Genomic DNA, 23,719 nt, shown 5'->3' with positions numbered 1-23,719 from the left:
TCAGTTTTGAATACTTTGAAGGGTGTAGTTTATAGAATGGGGTCATTTTTGGCTGGTTTCTATTATGTAAGCCTCGCAAAGTGACTTCAGACTGGTCCCTAAAAATTGGGTTTTTGAAAATTTCTGAAAAATTTCAAGATTTGCTTCTAAACTTCTAAGCCTTGTAACATCCCAAAAAATAAAATATCATTCCCAAAATGATCCAAAGATGAAGTAGACATATGGGGAATGTAAAGTAATAACTATTTTTGTAGGTATTACTATGTATTATAGAAGTAGAGAAATTGAAACTTTTTTAATTTTTGGGTAAATTTGGTATTTTTTTATAAATAAAAAAGATTTTTTTTTACTTAATTTTACTAGTGTCATGAAGTACAATATGTGATGAAAAAACAATCTCAGAATGGCCTGGATAAGTCAAAGCGTTTTAAAGTTATCACCACTTAAAGTGAAACTGGTCAGATTTGCAAAAAATGGCCGGGTCTTTAAGGCAAAATAGGGTCCTTAAGGGGTTAATTTGTCCCCCATACCCCGAACATTCCAGGTTAAAATTCTAACTGACATGGGGTCTATTAATAAAACTCCCTAACTAAGGAGATTTTCAATAATAGTGTCCCCAACCCCCCATCCTATGAGATGCATCGCAACCCTCCCCAATAAACAAATCCCCCCCCCCCAATCCACTTGATCCAGCACATTCTGCCACAAATCTCTCAACCAAGACCATCCCTCCCCCTCTCACTACCACATAACCCGGCTATTACTAGCAATCAGAAAAGGAAAATGAAGCTAATCAGATATTATTCCGGTCAAGCAAGTTCATGGCGAGATCCGGAATATATAAAAAAAAATGAGTCCCATCCTTAAAAATGTTCCCATCCGAAGTTTCGCTGGATAAACAAATCAGTACTTAATATCCTTTTCCTGTAAACGTTTTTTAACCGCAGCGAAAGTATGTCTCTTCTTGAATCTCCTTGGAAAAATCAGGAAAAAAAGCCAATTTATTCCCCATTGTATAGAATAAAAGAGCACTCCCTTGCCCTTCTCAATAACATATCTCTGTCTCAAGAGACTAATATCTTCACCAGAAGGATCCGTGACTGCCTTCCAGGAATTGGTTTACCTCCAGAGACCCGGTGTGCCCTTTCCACTAAAACAATGGAGAAAAATGCTCTCCTCCAAACCGGGATTCTCACGTTACATCTCCTTGACCTGTCCTCCAGGTCTACAACTTTTTTCCTAGGAATGTTAAGATCCGCCTTTAAAGTGGTGATTTAAATTTTTGATGTTTTAAGTTCATTCTGTAAAGCGCTAATGGACTTTTCTACGGCACTGACTCTATCCTAATTCTTCGGTACATCATCCCTTATCAGGGCTACATCAGACTGCATAGACCCAAGCTGCGTTGACATATCAAATATTAGATCCATTTATTTATTTTTAACTGCCAGCAATATTTATTTTAGAGGGGAAGATTCAACATTAGTTCCTCCACACTCTCCATCCCCTCAACTTGGGGGTATTCATTCAATGTTTCCTCCATTGTAGTTGCAGAATTATTATTTCTTTTAAAGTTAGTATCCTGCAGCCCTTTTTGTCCTGGTCTTGTATTAATCTTTGGAGAATTCAAAAACGGATCAATTTTTGCTGATTCCACTGATTTTTTGGCTGTCTTCACCCCAGAAAAGTCCGCTGAGCACCTATTTTGCTTAGGGCCCATTTTGGATTTTTTATTCCTTTTCCTTTTGTTTTCCTCCTCCTTCTTATGTATTTTTATTTCTTGCTTTCCTCTCCCACCCTTCTTGCTCTTTTTCCCCCCCTTCTTTCTTCCTTAACTTTATTTCTTCCTTTCTTCTCCCTCTTTTCTTGGTGTTTTTTTTATTTTTTCCTTTCTTTCTTTCTCTCCTGCCTCCTCTCCCCCCCCCCTTTTCTTCACTATTCGATTTTTCCTTGTTTCCTAGTTCATTGGCTTATGCTTATTCCATTATAAAAAATGCCTACAGCACAGAAGCACCACAGAAACCTAAACCAAAAAAGAAAAGGTCTTACCAGCCTCCTTGTAATCGGTCAGCAAGAGGCGGAAGCTCGCGAAGACGCAGCAGACAGAGCAGGGAGAAGAAGCCGGCAGAGGAAATCCACGTGGAAGTCAAGCAGGATTAAAAGAGTCACAATCGGAATGCAGGCAGTAGTATAATATATAAAGTCCGGGGGATATAATTAGGTAGAGGGTGGGAGGCCAAAGGAAGCCTTGGGGCTAATAAAGTAAGGAGGAATTCTACAGACTCCAAGTTCAATTAGGGTAAGTCAGGTCGGGAGGAAACTTCTCACCGAGATAGCAGTGAGGAGTAGGGAAGCTTTTTTAGGCTCACCGACCGTCTGGGGTTCTACAGTACCAGCAAAGTGAATATTTCAAAATATTTTGTGCTATGGAAAAAATGTGCAACAGAATTGACTTGAACTGTGACCTTGTGCAGGCCGGCATGGTGACGTCATACGTCACCAAGAAATATTTGAGATCTGCACACCCTAGATGGTGGGTGCTCGTAGAGGACAGACGTCGGTAGATTCACTTGAAAAATCCACGGCACACCAAATACGTTTCATCAATTATTCATTTTTAATTCATAGTAGGTTTTTACATCAATTCAATGTTCCATCTGCTCTGGAGGTGGCAGAGCAGACCCTGCACATCCAAGCCACAGATCCCTTGATAAAGGTCGACACCGACCGAAACGTTGGGGTTGTACTGCTTAACTAAAAATAGTGCTTATATAATTGCTCTGGATGGAACATTGAATTGATGTAAAAACCTACTATGAATTAAAAATGAATAATTGATGAAACGTATTTGGTGTGCCGTGGATTTTTCAAGTGGGTCATACGTCACCAAGCATGGGATTTCGGCCGAGATCTTCAATCAAGATGGAGGCTGGAGGCCTGTTGCGAGCAAATGGAGGCGGTAAGTATGATTTTTTAATTTTTTTACACTATTTCAGGTTAAATCGATTCACTGACACGAAGCACGAGGAAATTCAGCTTTGAGGAGAATCAAATTTATCTAGAAATTCGGATCTAATTCCTCTTCGTGGGATTCGATACGCTCATCTCTAGCTACTATGCTTCAACTTTAGAAATAACAATATAATGAATGGGGGATGACGTTTTGTTTTGGTTACTGTCGGAGGAATGAATGTTGGGGGATGGTTGCTCTCTAAAGGAAACACTAATATTTTGTCAACTTTTCTTCCAATATCTGCATGGAGTTACTGAATGATTCTAGAAATAATTAAAGTGTGGAGGCAGACTCAATATGGGCCAAATTTAAATTATCAGTTCAGTTGTAAAGACATCGTACATTTTAGCCATATTTTTCCAGATTATCCTTTTCAGGGATGGTTTAACCAAGGCATTAAATCACTAGCCGTTGTGTTCACTAATGTTTATACTCCTATGGGGAGTTAAAATCTAAGTTTAATCAAAAAATGTTCAAATTTTCTAGTGTATTTTCAGATTGGAAGTGATATCTGTAGGTTCAACATCTGTGATAAATATTAATAATTACTAATACAGGTTAGTAAACAGGTTCTTTCTACTATTTGTGGTAAGTTGATTTCCAACATGGCTAATTCTATAAATGAGGAAATGGGAACAGGATTTGAACCACAAGTATACTTTATAGGACTGGCAAAGAGCCATAATGTGGTCTGTCTAAACATCTACTGTATTAACCACATTGAAACTTAGAGGAAAATCTTCCAGCTGGAAAGGTATTTTTAATCTTTAATAAATATATATTTTTTAATCCCCTTATGTTTCAATAACTTATACTATTGACCGGAATACTACTATATATAGTGTATGGTGCTTTTACCAGCGTCCTATTACAACCTACCAGAGGCAGGGTGTAATAAGAGTTTTAACATAGTAGACCTAGAGGCCTTCACAAGGAGCCCCCTTCCTTTGTCTAACCACTAAGATGCCCCAAACACAAGTGACTGCAACATCTGATGTGTTAAAGGGCCAGGATTGCATATGACACCAGCAGTATAACAGACACGCAACATTTATTGAGCCTGAGTCTATAAACTCCTCGCACATTGGTGAAGTACAATCACATAAAGGTTGCTAACCAGTTAAAAATCTGTACCAATGTTTCAACAAATTTTGCATAAATCAATAGTTCAGGTGAAAATAAGAAAATCTGTAATATACTGGATCAGTCACTTCTCCCAGTTTTCTCATAAACAAACATTCACCCTGAATTCTCCTCTAAATCCGCCTTGAGAGACCAAGACTGCCAAACCACTAAGGGTATAATCACAAGTGGCATATATGCTGCAGATTTTCTGTTAACAATTTGTGTTCTACAGTACCAGCAAAGTGAATATTTCAAAATATTTTGTGCTATGGAAAAAATGTGCAACAGAATTGACTTGAACTGTGACCTTGTGCAGGATTTAAAGTCACAGCATGCCTCAGTAACCATGTGCTATGCCAGGATTAGCTGAGCGGAGCGGGCTTCTGCCTGTGCCCGCTTCGCTAAACTAAAAGTCCTGCATATAAACCTGCTCTGCTAATCCTGGCATAGCACATGGTTACAAGGTACCCATGTTCTATGCCAGCATTTAGTAAACCTTGGTGTTGGGGTGGGAACAGGCAGGAGCAGCCATGTCTGCTCCTGTCTGTACTGCGTTCTCTGTGGCCCCATTCATGAGAAGTCAGCGGTATGGAGAAAAGAGAATTTAAAGCGCAGAGGGGAAGGTGCACTTTAGGGAGGGAGAACTCTATAAAAAATGAAAAATCCATTAATAAAGTATATTACAAAAAGTATTATTAGGGCATTTGGGACATTTTACAAAAACCTTAATTAAAAGTTTAGTTACTTTTTACGTCTCATGGACTCCAATGGTAATGCATTGGAATGTCTAAGAGAAGCAATCTGATGATTGCTTGTTCAAGTTCCCCAGGAGAACTATAAAAAAGTATAAAAAAAAATAATGTTTTAAGATTATACATTTTTTTTATAAATATTTTAAAAAAATTGCCCCCCAAATCAAAATAACAATAGAAAAACAATAAAATAAATAAACATCATGGGAATCGCCCCTTGCAATTAAAATACAAAAATATTGATCATAAAGTCATACACATAACACAACCCAAAATGGTATGAGTGAGCCCTAAAACAGCTCCGTACACATAACTACAAAATAAAGTTATAGGGGTCAGAATATGGCAATAAGAAGAAAATATATTTTTCAAGGTTTTTATTTTTTTCAGTAAGGAGAACTATATTGTAGAAGAACACTGTAAAAACAAAACTCATAAATTCTAACACTCCTTTTGGAATTTTCTTCTAGCTCCCCATTACATTGTATGCAATATTATATGGTGCCATTAGAAAGTATCATTTGTCCAGCAAAAAACAAGCCCTCTTAGAGCTATGTGGTCAGAAAAATAAAAAAAGTTATGGCCCCGGAAAGGCACAAATGCTCCCTAAATAATCCTGTCCCGAAATCTATGCTGCTTGCAATGGGATTCCATGTTGCCGTTAATACAGCAAACAAATCCATTTAAACAAGTGACATGGGGCTAATTTGAGGCAGTTCAAACTGCAGATCCACAGCTAAAGTCTGTGGTTCTGCCTTGGACCCCTGTCACAAATTCCACATCAGATTTTTTTTATGTGACTTAATTGTTGTGTGAACCTTTCCCCATTCTGCAATTGGAGGGTCAAATAACTGCACATTCTATTTGCAAGATACGTTAAGATATGCAAACAGTATTTAAAACAAAAAATTTTTTTTTTTTTAATACCTTCCATAAATCAGATATATGAAATTTAGCATTTTGATGTACACCTTCTCTCCATGCTCTGTATCTTGAATACCACACAAGCCAAGGATTTAGTTCATAGCCAACAGCCTGGAACCCTGTCTTTGCAGCAGATATTACCTTAAAAATATATCGTTATATTGTAAGTTACGTTACATGAAAAGGTAAATGAAAAAACACATATCTGTTTCTAGACATATTAGGCTGCTCTCACATTAGCGCTAATGACTTCTCTCATTCTGCTCCATTATAGAAGTACAGTCGTGGCCAAAAGTTTTGAGAATGACACAAATATTAGTTTTCACTAAGTTTGCTGCTAAACTGATTTTAGATCTTTGTTTCAGTTGTTTTTGTGATGTAGTGAAATATAATTACACACACTTCATACGTTTCAAAGGCTTTTATCGACAATTACATGACATTTATGCAAGAGTCAGTATTTGCAGTGTTGGCCCTTCTTTTTCAGGACCTCTGCAATTCGACTGGGCATGCTCTCAATCAACTTCTGGGCCAATTCCTGACTGATAGCAACCCATTCTTTCATGATCACTTCTTGGAGTTTGTCAGAATTAGTGGGTTTTTGTTTGTCCACCCGCCTCTTGAGGATTGACCACAAGTTCTCAATGGGATTAAGATCTGGGGAGTTTCCAGGCCATGGACCCAAAATGTCAACGTTTTGGTCCCCGAGCCACCTAGTTATCACATTTGCCTTAAGGCACAGTGCTCCATCGTGCTGGAAAATGCATTGTTCTTCACCAAACTGTTGTTAGATTGTTGGAAGAAGTTGCTGTTGGAGGGTGTTTTGGTACCATTCTTTATTCATGGCTGTGTTTTTGGGCAAAATTGTGAGTGAGCCCACTCCCTTGGATGAGAAGCAACCCCACACATGAATGGTCTCAGGATGCTTTACTGTTGGCATGACACAGGACTGATGGTAGCGCTCACCTTTTCTTCTCTGGACAATCCTTTTTCCAGATGCCCCAAACAATTGGAAAGAGGCTTCATCGGAGAATATGACTTTGCCCCAGTCCTCAGCAGTCCATTTACCAAACTTTCTGCAGAAGATCAATCTGTCCCTGATGGTTTTTTTTTGAGAGAAGTGGCTTCTTTGCTGCCCTTCTTGACACCATAGCCATCTTCCAAAAGTCTTCGCCTCACTGTGTGTGCAGATGCGCTCACACCTGCCTGCTGCCATTCCTGAGCAAGCTCTGCACTGGTGGCACTCCGATCCCGCAGCTGAATCCTCTTTAGGAGACGATTGCTGGACTTTCTTGAACGCCCTGAAGCCTTCTTAACAAGAATTGAACCTCTTTCCTTGAAGTTCTTGATGATCCTATAAATTGTTGATTGAGGTGCAATCTTAGTAGCCACAATATCCTTGCCTGTGAAGCCATTTTTATGCAACGCAATGATGGCTGCACACGTTTCTTTGCAGGTCACCATGATTAACAATGGGAGAACAATGATTTCAAGCATCACCCTCCTTTTAACATGTCAAGTCTGCCATTTTAACCCAATCAGCCTGACATAATGATCTCCAGCCTTGTGCTTGTCAACATTCTCACCTGAGTTAACAAGACGATTACTGAAATGATCTCAGCAGGTCCTTTAATGACAGCAATGAAATGCAGTGGAAAGGTTTTTTTGGGATTAAGTTAATTTTCATGGCAAAGAAGGACTATGCAATTCATCTGATCACTCTTCATAACATTCTGGAGTATATGCAAATTGCTATTATAAAAACTTAAGCAGCAACTTTTCCAATTTCCAATATTTATGTAATTCTCAACTTTTGGCCACGACTGTAGAATGAAAATAAACAGAGTGCTGGATCCAGCACATACCATAGCTGAAACTAACAGTGCAAGACAAACCCTATGGACATTAATATGGTTCATCAGGTTTCTGTTTGCGAGTCATTTTATCAAACAAAATAGTCCTTTATGCCCAGAACTATTTTATCCAATATTTTTTATTAAATCTGCCAAATCTCTCAAAACCATATTCCAACACTGCAGAAAATAAAATGTGCACATTTAAATGGAATGTTCTACCAAAATGTTTTCAGCCAGTTAAAAACAGATAGTGACATCTTTTTTTCTAATCTGTTCTTATTTTCTGATTAAAGACTTAAAAAAAAAAAAAATCTATTTCCTAAACATGATTATGAGGGCTGCTATCTTGCCTAAGCTGCTGTTTACAGCATTTAGAGATATGCTTTGCAGCAGTCATGGTAGGCCATAGACACAATGGACAGGAGGGGACCACAATGACTTTTAAGCATGCTCTGTGACCTGTGCAGGGGTTAGGAGGGAGTAGATAAACTGTCAGACTCACCTATTGTGTATGGTGGATCCTGTCTTATCTATGTATATATCTATCTAAACTGGCAAGCAAAAATGTGGGCACCCCTGGTCAAAATGACTGTTACAGTGAACAGTTAAGCAAGTTGAAGATGAAGTGATCTCCAAAAGGCATAAAGTTAAAGATGATACATTCCCTTTGCATTTTAAGCAAAAAACATTTTTTATCTTCACCTTTTACATTTTCAAAATAACAATAAAGGAAAAGGGCCCAAGCCAAAGTTTGGGCACCCTGCACGGTTTGTACTTAGTAGCAACCCATTTGGCAAGTATCACAGCTTGTAAAAGTTTTTTGTAGCCAGCCAAGAATCTTTCACTTCTTGATTTGAAGAATTTTTTTCCATTCTTCCTTGCAACAGTCTTCCAGTTCTGTGAGATTCCTAGGCCATCTTGCATGCACTGCTATTTTGAGATCTATCCATGAGACACAGCTCAGCAAGCAGAGTGTTGGAATCCTATTCACCTAAATAGATCTCTATTAGGGTGATTAGGACAAGGGATCAAATGATCCTAGGTTATATCCTCTTAAGGGGGCTAATAGTTATTAAACAAAAAGTTAAGAAAGAAGTTAAAAAAATAAAAATTAAAGTTTAAATGTGAACAAGGCTCCTGGTCCAGATGGATTACACCCAAGAGTGCTTAAAGAGCTCAGTTCAGTCATTGCTGTGCCCCTGTTTATAATTTTTAAAGATTCTCTAGGTACTGGTACAGTGCCAAGTAATTGGCACAAGGCAAACGTGGTGCCCATATTCAAAAAAGGATCAAGGTCCTTCACAGGTAATTATAGACCAGTTCAACTTCTGTTGTGTGAAAAATGTTTGAAGGACTCTTAAGGGACTATATACAGGAGTATATGACTGTAAATAATATTCTAAGTGATAACCAGCATGGGTTTACCAAGGACAGAAGTTGTCAGACTAACCTGATTAGTTTTTATGAGGAGGTCAGTAGTAGCCTGGACAGAGGGGCGTCTGTGGATGTAGTGTTTCTGGAATTTGCAAAGGCTTTTGATACTGTCCCTCATAGACGCTTAACCACCTCCCAACCGCCTAACGCACGGATGCGTCCTGAAGGCGGTCGATTCATTCCTCCTGGACGCATCCGTGCGTCATCTCGCGAGACGCGAGATTTCGGTCAGAGCCGGCCTGCGCATGCGCATCGCGGGCCGGCAAAAGTTAAAGAAGTATTTCGTCAGCAACCTGCCAGCCAATGATAGTCACTGGCAGGTTGCTGATTTTTAAAAAATCGAATCAGAAGCCATCTAATACCTTATATTGATAAATAAAAGGTGTTAAATGGCTTGTCTGCTCCTCTGCTGGTCCTTTTCGTCGGTTGGTTCCAGCAGAGGAGCAGACATCACTGTGAGTACCCACCAAACACTGCACTTAGCCCCAGATCACCCTCCATCACCCCCATCATCCCAATTAACCCCTTGATCGCCCCCTGTCAATCACCTAGTGAAAGGGAAAAAAGTGATCAGTGTAAACTGTCACTTTTTTTTCCCACTGGTATTGACTGATAGGTTTTAGGTTAGTTTAGGCCCCTTGGTTAGGTAGTTAGCGTCAGTTAGCGCCCAGCCCACCGCACCGCAGTCACTGATTCGCTGATTAGCGTATCGCTAATCAGCATTTGTACTTTTATAGCATCTGTAAGTGATCAAAACTGATCACAGTCAGATCTATAATTGTATTAGTGTCACCTTAGCTCGCCCTCCACCCAAAACGCAGTGTTTGCCCGATCAGACCTGATCGGTCGCCCACACGTGCGTTCACCCACGCCCGCCCCACAACTAAGTCCACAACTTTGTCACCGCAGTGACAAAAAAAAATTTTTTTTTGATCACTGCACAATCACTTTCCAAGCTCTGCGGCGATAAAAAAATCTGTTTTGATATTTTTTATCAATCGCAGCGGCCTCCAGTACTTCGCTAGCCTTTCATTTGTAAGACAGGCTTGCTTTTTTTCTTGGGTAGTCTCAGGGAATACCCCTAAATTTAGTAGTCCAAATGTCAAACAGGGGGTAATCTTCTGAAGAGGCCTACAGGATTCTGACCCAGTCGGATGAGTAATGGGAACCCTCATCTGATGAATCTAGCGGGTCAGAATATGAACCTGTAGAAAGCAGTGGCAGTCTGACCCAAAGTTCGGACGAGGAGGTTGAGGTCCCTGATAGCAGCAGGCGTACCCGGCCCCGTGTCGCTAGACCACAGGTTGTGCAGGATCCGTTTCAAGGGCAGCAGAGTGGGGCTGGCGCTGTCGGATTACGTGGTGAGGCATACCCCAGCAGCGCAGCCCATCCTGGACCTAGTACCAGCACTGCCGTACAACATGGTGAAGTGGCGAGCACCAGAAGGGCAGTTGAAGCTGGTACGGTGGCACGTGCAATAGTTCCCCCGTCGCAGCCACCGCAAAGACAGGCCCGTAGAGCCCCTAGAGTCCCTGAGGTGCTGGCAAACCCTGATTGGCAGTCACCAACTTCAGCCGCACCTGTAGTTCCCCCTTTCACCGCCCAGTCTGGAGTTCGGGTTGAGACAGCTCAGATCGGTTCGGCCTGGGATTTTTTGAGCTGTTCTTGACTGCGGAGCTCTTGGACTTAGTAACAAATCTAACAAATTAGAAACAAATCGGTATGCCACTCAATTTATAGCCGCCAACCCGGGAAGCCAACCCGGGAAGCTTTTATGCCCAGCCTTTCCGGTGGAAACCAGTGGAAACCAGTCCAAGTTTCCGAAATTCAAATTTTTCTGGGCCTTCTCCTGTTCAGGAGAAGGCCCAGAAAAATTTTAATTTCGGAAACTTGGACTGGTTTCCTAACTAAAAAAGCATGAATTGCGGTCATATTGGTCCACGAACCCGATTCATCACATGCCCATGTTCTCTGCTGCTATGTCCAGGACACGTTTTGAGACCATCCTGCGTTTCCTGCACTTTAGCGACAACAGCACCTCTCGTCCCAGAGGCCACCCAGCTTTTGACCGGCTCCACAAAATTCGGCCCCTCATAGACCACTTCAACAACAAATTTGCAGATTTGTATACCCCTGAGCAAAACATCTGCATAGACGAGTCCCATTTTACCGGGCGCCTTGGCTTCAAACAATACATCCCAAGCAAGCGCGCCCGGTATGGGGTCAAATTGTATAAGCTCTGTGAAAGGGCCACAGGCTATACCCACAAATTTCGGATCTATGAGGGAAAAGATCAGACCCTGGAGCCGGTCGGTTGCCCTGACTACCTGGGGAGCAGTGGGAAGACAGTCTGGGACTTGGTGTCACCCTTATTTGGCAAGGAGTACCATCTTTATGTGGACAATTTCTACACAAGTGTGCCCCTCTTCAGGCATTTGTTCCTAGAACAGATTGGCTGCTGTGGCACCATGCGACCTAGTCGCCGAAGCTTCCCCCAAACGGCTCGTTACCACCCGTCTTGCAAGGGGGGAGAGGGCTGCCTTGTGTAACCAAGAACTGCTCGCGGTGAAATGGAGAGACAAGCGTGACGTTTACATGCTCTCCTCCATTCACGCAGACACGACAATACAAATAGAACGGGCAACCCGTGTCATTGAAAAGCCCCTCTCAGTCCACGACTATAATGCGCTCATGGGAGGGGTGGAATTCAATGACCAGAAGTTGGCTCCTTATTTAGTTTCCCGACGCATCAGACGCTGGTATAAGAAGGTGTCTGTATATTTGATTCAATTGGCTGCCTATAATAGTTTTGTTCTCTACAGTAAGGCTGGGAGAACAGGATCCTTCCTCAAATTTCAGGAAGAGATCATCGAGAACCTCCTGTATCCAGATGGTTCCGTGGCCCCATCCACCAGTGTAGTGAGCCGTCTACACGAGCGACATTTCCCCAATGTCGTTGCTGGTACCTCAACCCAACCGTCACCCCGAAAAAGATGTTGTGTCTGTAGCAGGAGTGGAATAAGGCGTGACACCCGCTATTTCTGTCCTGACTGCCCTGACCACCCTGCCCTATACTTAGGGGAGTGTTTCCGGAAGTACCACACACAGGTTCACTTAGCATAGGGATTGCATCTCATAGGACAGGCACACAGGGCTATTAGGGCCCTTTTACTCACAGCTGCTGCAAACCTCTCCTTTCACATGGGATAAAGTGCATAATGTACTTTGCCACATCTTTGGGCGATTTGCGCTTTGCACATTGTCCCATGGGGAAGGAGAGGTTTGTTCTATAAAGGTAAAAAAAAAAAAAATTACCGGTAAGCAAAAAAGTTAACGTTCAGTTGAAAAAGTTAAAGTTTATATGTTCCGTTCAAATTTTATTATAAAGTTAATAAATTTATTGCGTTGCAGCCTGGTTTTTTCTTTTTTGTTTTGATTTTTTTACCTTCCAGGTGGACCAACCGATCGACTAGCTGCAGCACTGATGTGCATTCTGACAGAAGCATTGCGCTGCTGTCAGATTACACAAAAGTCAGTGTATGCGGCGCTGCAAGACGAGATTTCTCCTCTGCAGTAAAAGATACGTTTGCCGAGGCATATGAGCTGAGGAGGTGGCGGTGTTCATATACTTTGGCAAACACTTTGTATATATAAAAAAAAAAATCCCAGCAATGATTTATTCATCCACATCGATTGATGTGAATGGAGAAATCTGGTTTGCCAGGGCATACGAGCTAAGTGGGTATGGATGTTGGGTGAAGCTCCTATGTCCTGGCAGACGCCTTTCCCCTCCATTTTTTTTTTTGGCAGAGATTTTTTCATCCACATTGATCGATGCGAATGAAGAAAACTGTGCCGTTCATTTTTTCTTTCAGCCCAGAGGCTGAACGAAAAAAAAAAATCTCATTACCCGTATGCTCAATATAAGGAGAATAGCAGAAATTCCTAATGCTGGCCATACATGTAATGATTGCGGAGACCCTCAAATGCCAGGGCAGTACAAACACCCCACAAATGACCCCATTTCGGAAAGAAGACACCCCAAGGTATTTGCTGAGGGGCATATTGAGTCCATGAAAGATTGAAATTTTTGTCCCAAGTCAGCGGAAAGGGAGACTTTGTGAGAAAAAACAAAAAAAAAATCAATTTCCGCTAACTTGTGGCAAAAAAAAAAAAATTCTATGAACTCGCCATGCCCCTCATTGAATACCTTAGGGTGTCTTCTTTCCAAAATGGGGTCACATGTGGGGTATTTATACTGCCCTGGAATTTTAGGGGCCCTAAAGCGTGAGAAGAAGTCTGGGATCCAAATGTCTAAAAATGCCCTCCTAAAAGGAATTTGGGCCCCTTTGCGCATCTAGGCTGCAAAAAAGTGTCACACATCTGGTATCGCCGTACTCAGGAGAAGTTGGGGAATGTGTTTTGGGGTGTCATTTTACATATACCCATGCTGGGTGAGATAAATATCTTGGTCAAATGCCAACTTTGTATAAAAAAATGGGAAAAGTTGTCTTTTGCCAAGATATTTCTCTCACCCAGCATGGGTATATGTAAAATGACACCCCAAAACACATTGCCCAACTTCTCCTGAGTATGGAGATACCACATGTGTGACACTTTTTTGCAGTCTAGGTGGGCAAAGGGGCCCACATTCCAAAGAGCACCTTTCGGATTTCATTGCTTTTTGAAGCAGCTCTGACTTTCTGAGCACCTGTCATGTTTCCTGAGGTTCTACAATGCCCAGACAGTAGAAAACCCCCACAAATGACCCCATTTCGGAAAATAGACACCCTAAGGTATTCGCTGATGGGCATAGTGAGTTCATAGAACTTTTTATTTTTTGGCACAAGTTAGCGGAAAACGATGTTTTTTATTTTTTTTCCTTACAAAGTCTCATATTCCACTAACTTGTGACAAAAAATAAAAACTTTCATGAACTCACTATGCCCATCACGAAATACCTTGGGGTGTCTTCTTTCCAAAATGGGGTCACTTGTGGGGTAGTTATACTGCCCTGGCATTTTAGGGGCCCTAATGGGTGAGAACTAGTTTGAAATCAAAATGTGTAAAAAATGCCCTGTGAAATCCTAAAGGTGCTCTTTGGAATGTGGGCCCCTTTGCCCACCTAGGCTGCAAAAAAGTGTCACACATGTGGTATCGCCGTACTCAGGAGAAGTTGGGCAATGTGTTTTGGGGTGTCTTTTTACATATACCCATGATGGGTGAGATAAATATATCGGTCAAATGCCAACTTTGTATAAAAAAATCTGAAAAGTTGTCTTTTAGAGAGATATTTCTCTCACCCAGCATGGGTATATGTAAAAAGACACCCCAAAACACATTGCCCAACTTCTCCTGAGTACGGCGATACCACATGTGTGACACTTTTTTGCAGCTTAGGTGGGCAAAGGGGCCCACATTCCAAAGAGCACCTTTAGGGCTCATTCAGACGGCTGTATGCTATCCGCAAAAACGCGGATCCGTTTTTTTGCGGATTAGATGCTGACCCATTCACTTCTATGGGGCCCTTTTCTATTCCACGGTTCCGCAAAACAAATGAAACATGTCCTATACTTGTCCGTGAAAATCAGGACATGGCCCCATTGAAGTCTATGGGTCTGCAAAAATACTAAATGCTATCCGTTTTTTTGCGGATCCGTTATTTTGCGGATAGCATTCAGTATTTTTGCGGACAGCATACGGCCGTCTGAATGAGCCCTTAGGATTTCACAGGGCATTTTTTACACATTTTGATTTCAAACTACTTCTCACGCATTAGGGCCCCTAAAATGCCAAGGCAGTATAACTACCCCACAAGTGACCCCATTTTGGAAATAAGACACTCCAAGGTATTTTGTGATGGGCATCGTGAGTTTATGGAATTTTTTATTTTTTGTCACAAGTTAGTGGAATATGAGACTTTGTAAGAAAAAAAAAAATCATTATTTTCCGCTAACTTGTGACAAAAAATAAAAAATTTAAGGAAATCGCCATGCTCCTCACGGAATACCTTGGGGTGTCTTCTTTCCAAAATGGGGTCACATGTGAGGTAGTTATACTGCCCTGGCATTTTAGGGGCCCTAATGCGTGAGAAGTAGTTTGAAATCAAAATGTGTAAAAAATGCCCTGTGAAATTACTTCTCAAGCATTAGGGCCCCTAAAATGCCAGGGCAGTATAACTACCTCACAAGTGACCCCATCTTCGAAAGAAGACACACCAAGGTATTCCGTGAGGAGCATGGCGAGTTCCTAGAATTTTTTATTTTTTGTCACAAGTTAGCGGAAAATAATGATTTTTTTTTTTCTTACAAAGTCTCATATTCCACTAACTTGTGACAAAAAATAAAAAATTCCATGAACTCACTATGCCCATCACGAAAAAATGCCCTGTGAAATCCTAAAGGTGCTCTTTGGAATGTGGGCCCCTTTGCCCACATAGGCTGCAAAAAAGTGTCACACATGTGGTATCGCTGTACTCAGGAGAAGTTGGGGAATGTGTTTTGGGGTGACTTTCTACATATACCCATGCTGGGTGAGAGAAATATCTCTCTAAAAGACAACTTTTCAGATTTTTTTATACAAATTTGGCATTTGACCGATATATTTATCTCACCCAGCATGGGTATATGTAAAAAGACACCCCAAAACACATTGCCCAAATTCTCCTGAGTACGGCGATACCACATGTGTGACACTTTTTTGCAGCCTAGGTGCACAAAGGGGCCCAAATTCCTTTTAGGAGGGCATTTTTAGACATTTGGATTCCAGACTTCTTCTCACGCTTTAGGGCCCCTAAAATGCCAGGGCAGTATAAATACCCCACATGTGACCACATTTTGGAAAGAAGACACCCCAAGGTATTCCGTGAGGGGCATGGCGAGTTCATAGAAGATTTTTTTTTTGGCACAAGTTAGCGGAAATTTTATTTTATTTTTTCTCACAAAGTCTCCCTTTCCGCTAACTTGTGACAAAAAGTTCAATCTTTCATGGACTCAATATGCCCCTCAGCAAATACCTTGGGGTGTCTTCTTTTCGAAATGGGGTCATTTGTGGGGTGTGTTTACTGTTCTGGCATTTTGGGCAAGGCTAAATTGTGAGCAACCCTGTAAAGCCTAAAGGTACTCGTCGGACTTTCGGCCCCTTTATGCACCTAGGCTGCAAAAAAGTGTCACACATGTGGTATCGCCGTACTCAGGAGAAGTAGGGCAATGTGTTTTGGGGTGTATTTTTACATATACCCATGCTGGGTGAGAGAAATATCTCTATAAATGACAACTTTTAATTTTTTTTATACAAAGTTGTCAATTTACAGAGAAATTCCTCTCACCCAGCATGGGTATATGTACAAATACACCCCAAAACACATTGCCCTACTTCTCCTGAGTACGGCGATACCACATGTGTGACACTTTTTTGCAGCCTAGGTGCGCAAAGGGGCCCAAATTCCAATGAGAATCTTTACGATTTCACAGGGCATTTTTTACACATTTGGATTCCAAACTACTTCTCACGCTTTAGGTCCCCTAAAATAGCAGGGCAGTATAAATACTCCACAAGTGACCCCATTTTGGAAAGAAGACACCCCAAGGTATTCCGTGAGGGGCATGGCGCGTTCCTAGAATATATTTTTTTGGCACAAGTTAGCGGAAAATTATATATTTTTTTCCTCTTACAAAGTCTTCCTTTCCGCTAACTTGTGACAAAAAGTTCAATCTTTCATGGACTCAATATGCCCCTCACGAAATACCTTGGGGTGTCTTCTTTCCGAAATGGGGTCACTTGTGGGGTAGTTATACTGCCCTGTCCTTTTAGGGGCCCTAATGCGTGAGAAGTAGTTTGAAATCAAAATGTGTAAAAAATGCCCTGTGAAATTACTTCTCAAGCATTAGGGCCCCTAAAATGCCAGGGCAGTATAACTACCTCACAAGTGACCCCATCTTCGAAAGAAGACACACCAAGGTATTCCGTGAGGAGCATGGCGAGTTCCTAGAATTTTTTATTTTTTGTCACAAGTTAGCGGAAAATAATGATTTTTTTTTTTCTTACAAAGTCTCATATTCCACTAACTTGTGACAAAAAAAAAAAAATCTTCTATGAACTCGCCATGCCCCTCAAAAGTGATCTTTTTATAGCGCCGCAGCGATTTTACGGTGTTTTTGCAGTTATCAGAAAAAAAAATATTCTGTCACTGCGGTGGGGCGGACTGAACGCAAGTGTGCGCACAAGATCAGGCCTGATCGGGCGAACACAGCGTTTTTTGTAGAGCCTATAGAACATGTCCTATTCTTGTCCGCAATTGCGGACAAGAAAAGGCATTTTCTATATAGTTCTGGCAATGTGCGGATCCGCAAAATGCGGAAAGCACATTGCCGGTGTCCGTGTTTTGCGGATCCGCGGTGTCCGTGTTTTGCGGATCCGTGGATCCGCAAAACACATACGGACGTCTGAATGGAGCCTTACAGGGGGGTGATCAGGGAGTCTAATATGGGGTGATCACCCCCCTGTCATTGATCACCCCCCTATCAGGCTCCATTCAGACGTCCGTATGTGTTTGGTGAATCCGTGGATCCGCAAAACACATACGGACGTCTGAATGGAGCCTTACAGGGGGGTGATCAATGACAGGGGGGTGATCAGGGAGTCTATATGGGGTGATCAGGGGTTAATAAGTGACAGGGCTGCCTGAGTCCTCTGGTGGTCGATCCAAGCAAAAGGGACCACCAGAGGACCAGGTAGCAGGTATATTAGACGCTGTTATCAAAACAGCGTCTAATATACCTTTAAGGGGTTAAAAAAATCGGATCTCCAGCCTGCCAGCGAATGATCGCCGCTGGCAGGCTGCAGATCCACTCGATTACCTGCAGTTCCTGTGAACGCGCGCGCCTGCGTGCGTTCACAGGAAATCTCGTGTCTCGCGAGATGACGCGCCGGCGCGTCCATTCGGAATAACAGGGCCGCCGCAAAGACGCAATCCTGTGTATGGCGGTCCTGTAGTGGTTAATAGGTAAAGTAAGGTCTATAGGATTGGAAAGTATAGTTTGTAATTGGATTAAAACTGGCTGAAGGACCGTGTCCAGAGAGTTGTGGTGAATGATTCCTATTCAGAATGGGCCCAGAATATAAGTGGTGTACCCCAAAGTTCATTGCTGGGCCCTTTATTATTTAATTTATTTATTAATGATATTGAGGAGGGGATTAATAGCACCATATCTACAGTGGGATGCTAAAGTTTGGGCAACCTTGTTAATCGTCATGATTTTCCTGTATAAATCGTTGGTTGTTACGATAAAAAATGTCAGTTAAATATATCATATAGGAGACACACACAGTGATATTTGACAAGTGAAATGAAATTTATTGGATTTACAGAAAGTGTGCTAAAATTGTTTAAACAAAATTAGGCAGGTGCATAAATTTGGGCACTATTGTCATTTTATTGATTCCAAAACCTTTAGAACTAATTATTGGAACTCAAATTGGCTTGGTAAGCTCAGTGACCCCTTACCAGGGCCTGGCCGACACAGATGCTGGGGAGGCTCCAGCCTCAGGGCGCAGCCTGGGGTGGGCGGAAAAACAAACCTCTTTTTTTTTTTTTTTATCACTTACTTGCTGCCGGGCGCCCTCCCCTCCCCTCCCCTCCCCAGCCAGTGTTCACTCTAAGCTGCGCTTGTAGATAGGAGCAGGAGGCTGCTGATTGGCCAGTATCAGCTAGCTGCCCTGCCATTGGTCCATCCTTTCACACCCCCTTCTCTCTGGTGCTGAACACAGCAGGAGGGTGTGAACTTTGAAGACAGGAAGCCTGCGTTCTCACAGTGGATCATGTGACCATGAAGGAGCATGTGACCAGTGACGTCACAGACCTCCTTCTAACAAATTCATTCTAGCATCTACCCAGCATGTATGGCAGGACTCTGCTGAGCAAAGACCATGTGCCCAGGTGAGGTGACCACAGAAGTGCCCTGGCATCTGTCTGCTGCTGGAAGCTCAATGTGGAGCTTTATGAATGTAAAAACTAATACCCAAGAGGCTAAACAAAACCCTGCTTGTCTGCTTCTGACCCTAATTTTAACACATAACGTTCATTTGATTGCAATTTACTCTAACACCTAAAGGGATTTTTTTTAAAGCCTGCTCTTTCTCTAGAAGATGACCTTATGCTGATAGTAGTGTTAATAGAGTCTCAAAGGTCTGTAAAAATAGGGTAACTGCTTTTATAGACCCTTGAGACTCTATTAACACTACTATAAACATAAGGTCACCTAGAAAAAGAGCAAGTTTTTTAAATTACCTTTTTCCTTTAGGTGTTAAAACATAACTTATTTGATTGCTTGAACACCTAAAGGAAATCAAATTAAAAACCTGCTGTTTCTCAAGATGACCTTATGTTGATAGCAGTGGTAATAGAGTCTGAAAGGTCTATAGAAGCAGTTACCCTATTTTTACAGACCTTTGAGGCTCTATTAACACTACTATCAGCATAAGGTCATCTTCTAGAGAAACAGCAGGCTTTAAAAAAAAATCCCTTTAGGTGTTAGAGTAAATTGCAATCAAATATATATATTTCTTTAGGTGTTAGAGCAATCAAATGGAGGGGGAGAAATGTGACATGGGTGAGGATGGGGTTACATGATGGGCCGGAGACAATGACTGTAGTCTGTCTGTGCCATGGACGGGGAGAAATATGACATGGAGGGCTGATGGCTGACATGGGGGTCTGATCTGAGGCATTGGGGCTGTGCTTGTGAGCTGGGGTCTGATGGCTGGTCTGACCTGAGGTGGAATGAAAAGTATTGTTTCCTATTATCCTCCTTTAAAACCTAGGTGCGTCTTATGGGACGAACCTACATTTTGGCGCACCCCCCCCCCCCCTTCCCCCAGGTGAGCTGAAGGGGGAGGGGGGGTCGGGGGCGCCAAAATGTAGGTTTGCTTGTGTTGGTAAAAAACCTTGCACCGGCCCTGGGCGCAGGCAAGGGGGGGGGGGGGGGGGGGGGGGGGCGCACTTGGGCAGCTCAGCCTCTGTTGGTGGTGGACCTTGTCCCAGCCCTGCCCCTGACCTACATACACAGGTGAATCCAATTATGAGAAAGAGTATTTAAGGGGGTCAATTGTAAGTTTCCTTCCTCTTTTAATTTTCTCTGAAGAGTAGCAACATGGGGTCTCAAAACAACTCTCAAATGACCTGAAGACAAAGATTGTTCACCATCATGGTTTAGGGGAAGGATACAGAAAGCTGTCCCAGAGATTTCAGCTGTCTGTTTCCACAGTTAGGAACATATTGAGGAAATGGAAGACCACAGGCTCAGTTCAAGTTAAGGCTCGAAGTGGCAGACCAAGAAAAATCTCGGATAGACAGACGCGACGAATGGTGAGAACAGTCAGAGTCAACCCACAGACTAGCACCAAAGACCTACAACATCATCTTGCTGCAGATGGAGTCACTGTGCATCGTTCAACCATTCGGCGCACTTTACACAAGGAGATGCTGTATGCGAGAGTGATGCAGAGGAAGCCTTTTCACCGCCCACAGCACAAAAAGTGCCGCTTGAGGTGGGCTAAAGCACATTTGGACAAGCCAGCTTCATTTTGGAATAAGATGCTGTGGACTGATGAAACTAAAATTTAGTTATTTGGCCATAACAAGGGGCGTTATGCATGGAGGAAAAAGAACACAGCATTCCAAGAAAAACACCTGCTACCTACAGTAAAATATGGTGGTGGTTCCATCATGCTGTGGGGCTGTGTGGCCAGTACAGGGACTGGGATTCTTGTCAAAGTTGAGGGACGCATGGATTCCACTCAGTATCAGCAGATTCTGGAGACCAATGTCCAGGAATCAGTGACAAAGCTGAAGCTGCGCCGGGGCTGGATCTTTCAACAAGACAACGACCCTAAACACTGTTCAAAATCCACTAAGGCATTTATGCAGAGGAACAAGTACAACGTTCTGGAATGGCCATCTCAGTGCCCAGACCTGAATATAATTGAAAATCTGTGGTGTGACTTAAAGAGAGCTGTTCATGCTCGGAAGCCATCAAACCTGAATGAACTAAAGATGTTTTGTAAAGAGGAATGGTCCAAAATACCTTCAACCAGAATCCAGACTCTCATTGGAACCTACAGGAAGCGTTTAGAGGCTGTAATTTCTGCAAAAGGAGGATCTACTAAATATTGATTTCATTTCTTTTTTGTGGTGCCCAAATTTATGCACCTGCCTAATTTTGTTTAAACAATTATAGCACACTTTCTGTAAATCCAATAAACTTCATTTCACTTCTCAAATATCACTGTGTGTCTCCTATATGATATACAGTACAGACCAAAAGTTTGGACACACCTTCTCATTCAAAGAGTTTTCTTTATTTTCATGACTATGAAGGCATCAAAACTATGAATTAACACATGTGGAATTATATACATAACAAACAAGTGTGAAACAACTGAAAATATGTCATATTCTAGGTTCTTCAAAGTAGCCACCTTTTACTTTGATTACTGCTTTGCACACTCTTGGCATTCTCTTGATGAGCTTCAAGAGATAGTCACCTGAAATGGTCTTCCAACAGTCTTGAAGGAGTTCCCAGAGATGCTTAGCACTTGTTGGCCCTTTTGCCTTCACTCTGCGGTCCAGCTCACCCCAAACCATCTCGATTGGGTTCAGGTCCGGTGACTGTGGAGGCCAGGTCATCTGGCGCAGCACCCCATCACTCTCCTTCATGGTCAAATAGCCCTTACTTTCAAAGTTTTCCCAATTTTTCGGCTGACTGACTGACCTTCATTTCTTAAAGTAATGATGGCCACTCGTTTTTCTTTACTTAGCTGCTTTTTTCTTGCCTATAATACAAATTCTAACAGTCTATTCAGTAGGACTATCAGCTGTGTATCCACCTGACTTCTCCTCAATGCAACTGATGGTCCCAACCCCATTTATAAGGCAAGAAATCCCACTTATTAAACCTGACAGGGCACACCTGTGAAGTGAAAACCATTTCAGGTGACTACCTCTTGAAGCTCATCAAGAGAATGCCAAGAGTGTGCAAAGCAGTAATCAAAGCAAAAGGTGGCTACTTTGAAGAACCTAGAATATGACATATTTTCAGTTGTTTCACACTTGTTTGTTATGTATATAATTCCACATGTGTTAATTCATAGTTTTGATGCCTTCAGTGTGAATCTACAATTTTCAGTCATGAAAATAAAGAAAACTCTTTGAATGAGAAGGTGTGTCCAAATTTTGGTCTGTACTGTATTTAACTGACATTTTTTATCGTAACAACCAACGATTTATACAGGAAAATCATGACGATTAACAAGGTTGCCCAAACTTTCGCATCCCACTGTATTTTTGCAGATGACACTAAGCTGTGTAGAACTGTGCAGTCTATGGAAGATGTCCATAAACTACAAGCTGACTTTAACACTCTGAGTGATTGGGCATCAACTTGGCAAATGAGGTTCAATGTGGACAAATGTAAAGTTATGCATCTTTGTAGTAATAATCTTTTTGCTTCATATGTCCTAGGTGATGTAGCACTGGGAGAGTCACTTATAGAGAAGGATTTGGGTGTCCTTGTGGATGGTAGATTAAATTACAGCACACAATGTCAATCAGCTGCTTCTAAGGCCACCAGGATATTGTCATGCATTAAACGAGGCATGGACTCACGGGGCAGGGATGTAATAGTACCACTTTACAAAGCGTTGGTGTGGCCTCATCTGGAATATGCAGTCCAGTTCTGGGCACCAGTCCATAAAAAGGACGCTCTGCAGCTGGAAAAAGTACAGAGGAGAGCGACTAAACTGATAAGTCTACTTTCACACTCGCGTTTTAGCTTTCCGTTTGTGAGATCCGTTCAGGGCTCTCACAAGCGGTCCAAAACGGATAAGTTTGCATTCGAATGCATTCTGAATGGAAAAGGATCCGCTCAGAATGCATCAGTTTGCATCAGTTCAGTCTCCATTCCGCTTTGGAGACAGACACCAAAACGCTGCTTGCAGACGGATCCGTCCTGGCACACAATGTAAGTCAATGGGGATGGATCCGTTTTCACTGATACAATCTGGCACAATAGAAAACGGATCCGTCCTCCATTGACTTTCAATGGTGTTCAAGACGGATCCGTCTTTGCTATGTTAAAGATACTACAAACGGATACGTTCTGAACGGATGCAGACGTTGTATTATCTGAACGGATACGTCCATGACAGATCCGTACAAAATGCGAGGGTGAAAGTAGCCTTAGTTATGAATAAAGATTAAAAGAATTGAATTTATTTAGTCTTGAGAAGAGATGTCTAAGGGGGGACATGATTAACCTATACAAATATATAAATGGGCCATTCAAAAAATACGGTGAAAAGCTGTTCCATGTAAAATGCCCTCAAAAGACAAGCGGACACTGCCTCCGATTGGAGAGGAAAAAGTTCAGTCTCCGGAAGCGTCAAAGCTTCTTTACTCTAAGAACTGCGAAGCTGTGGAATAGACTTCCTCAGGACGTGGTCACAGCAGGAACAGTAGACAGTTTCAAAAAGGGTTTAGACGAATTCTTAAAAGTAAAAAACATTAATGCTTATGAAAACATGTAGAAATCTGAGTCTCAATTCCTTTTGGGATTCGC

At 42.1% G+C, this 23,719-nt stretch overlaps 1 protein-coding gene across 3 annotated transcripts in view; it reads right to left on the bottom strand.

The window, feature by feature from the left end:
- The window catches only part of ATPSCKMT (ATP synthase c subunit lysine N-methyltransferase), a 276,520-nt gene that overhangs the window by 149,798 nt on the left and 103,003 nt on the right, over window positions 1–23,719 (bottom strand). For 2 of the 3 annotated variants that reach the window (XM_040431691.1, XM_040431692.1), the window contains exon 3: window positions 5,818–5,955. The exons of the other annotated variant lie outside the window; for it this stretch is intronic. In XM_040431691.1, the coding sequence (XP_040287625.1) occupies window positions 5,818–5,955 (138 nt within the window). The remainder of the gene's footprint in view (window positions 1–5,817; window positions 5,956–23,719) is intronic. 3 annotated transcript variants of the gene reach the window in all.

Source organism: Bufo bufo, chromosome 5 (genome assembly GCF_905171765.1).
Source record: "Bufo bufo chromosome 5, aBufBuf1.1, whole genome shotgun sequence".
Taxonomy (NCBI): Eukaryota; Metazoa; Chordata; class Amphibia; order Anura; family Bufonidae; genus Bufo; species Bufo bufo.
Note: the sequence above shows the minus strand (reverse complement) of the source record. Positions and strands in the feature narration are given on the sequence as shown.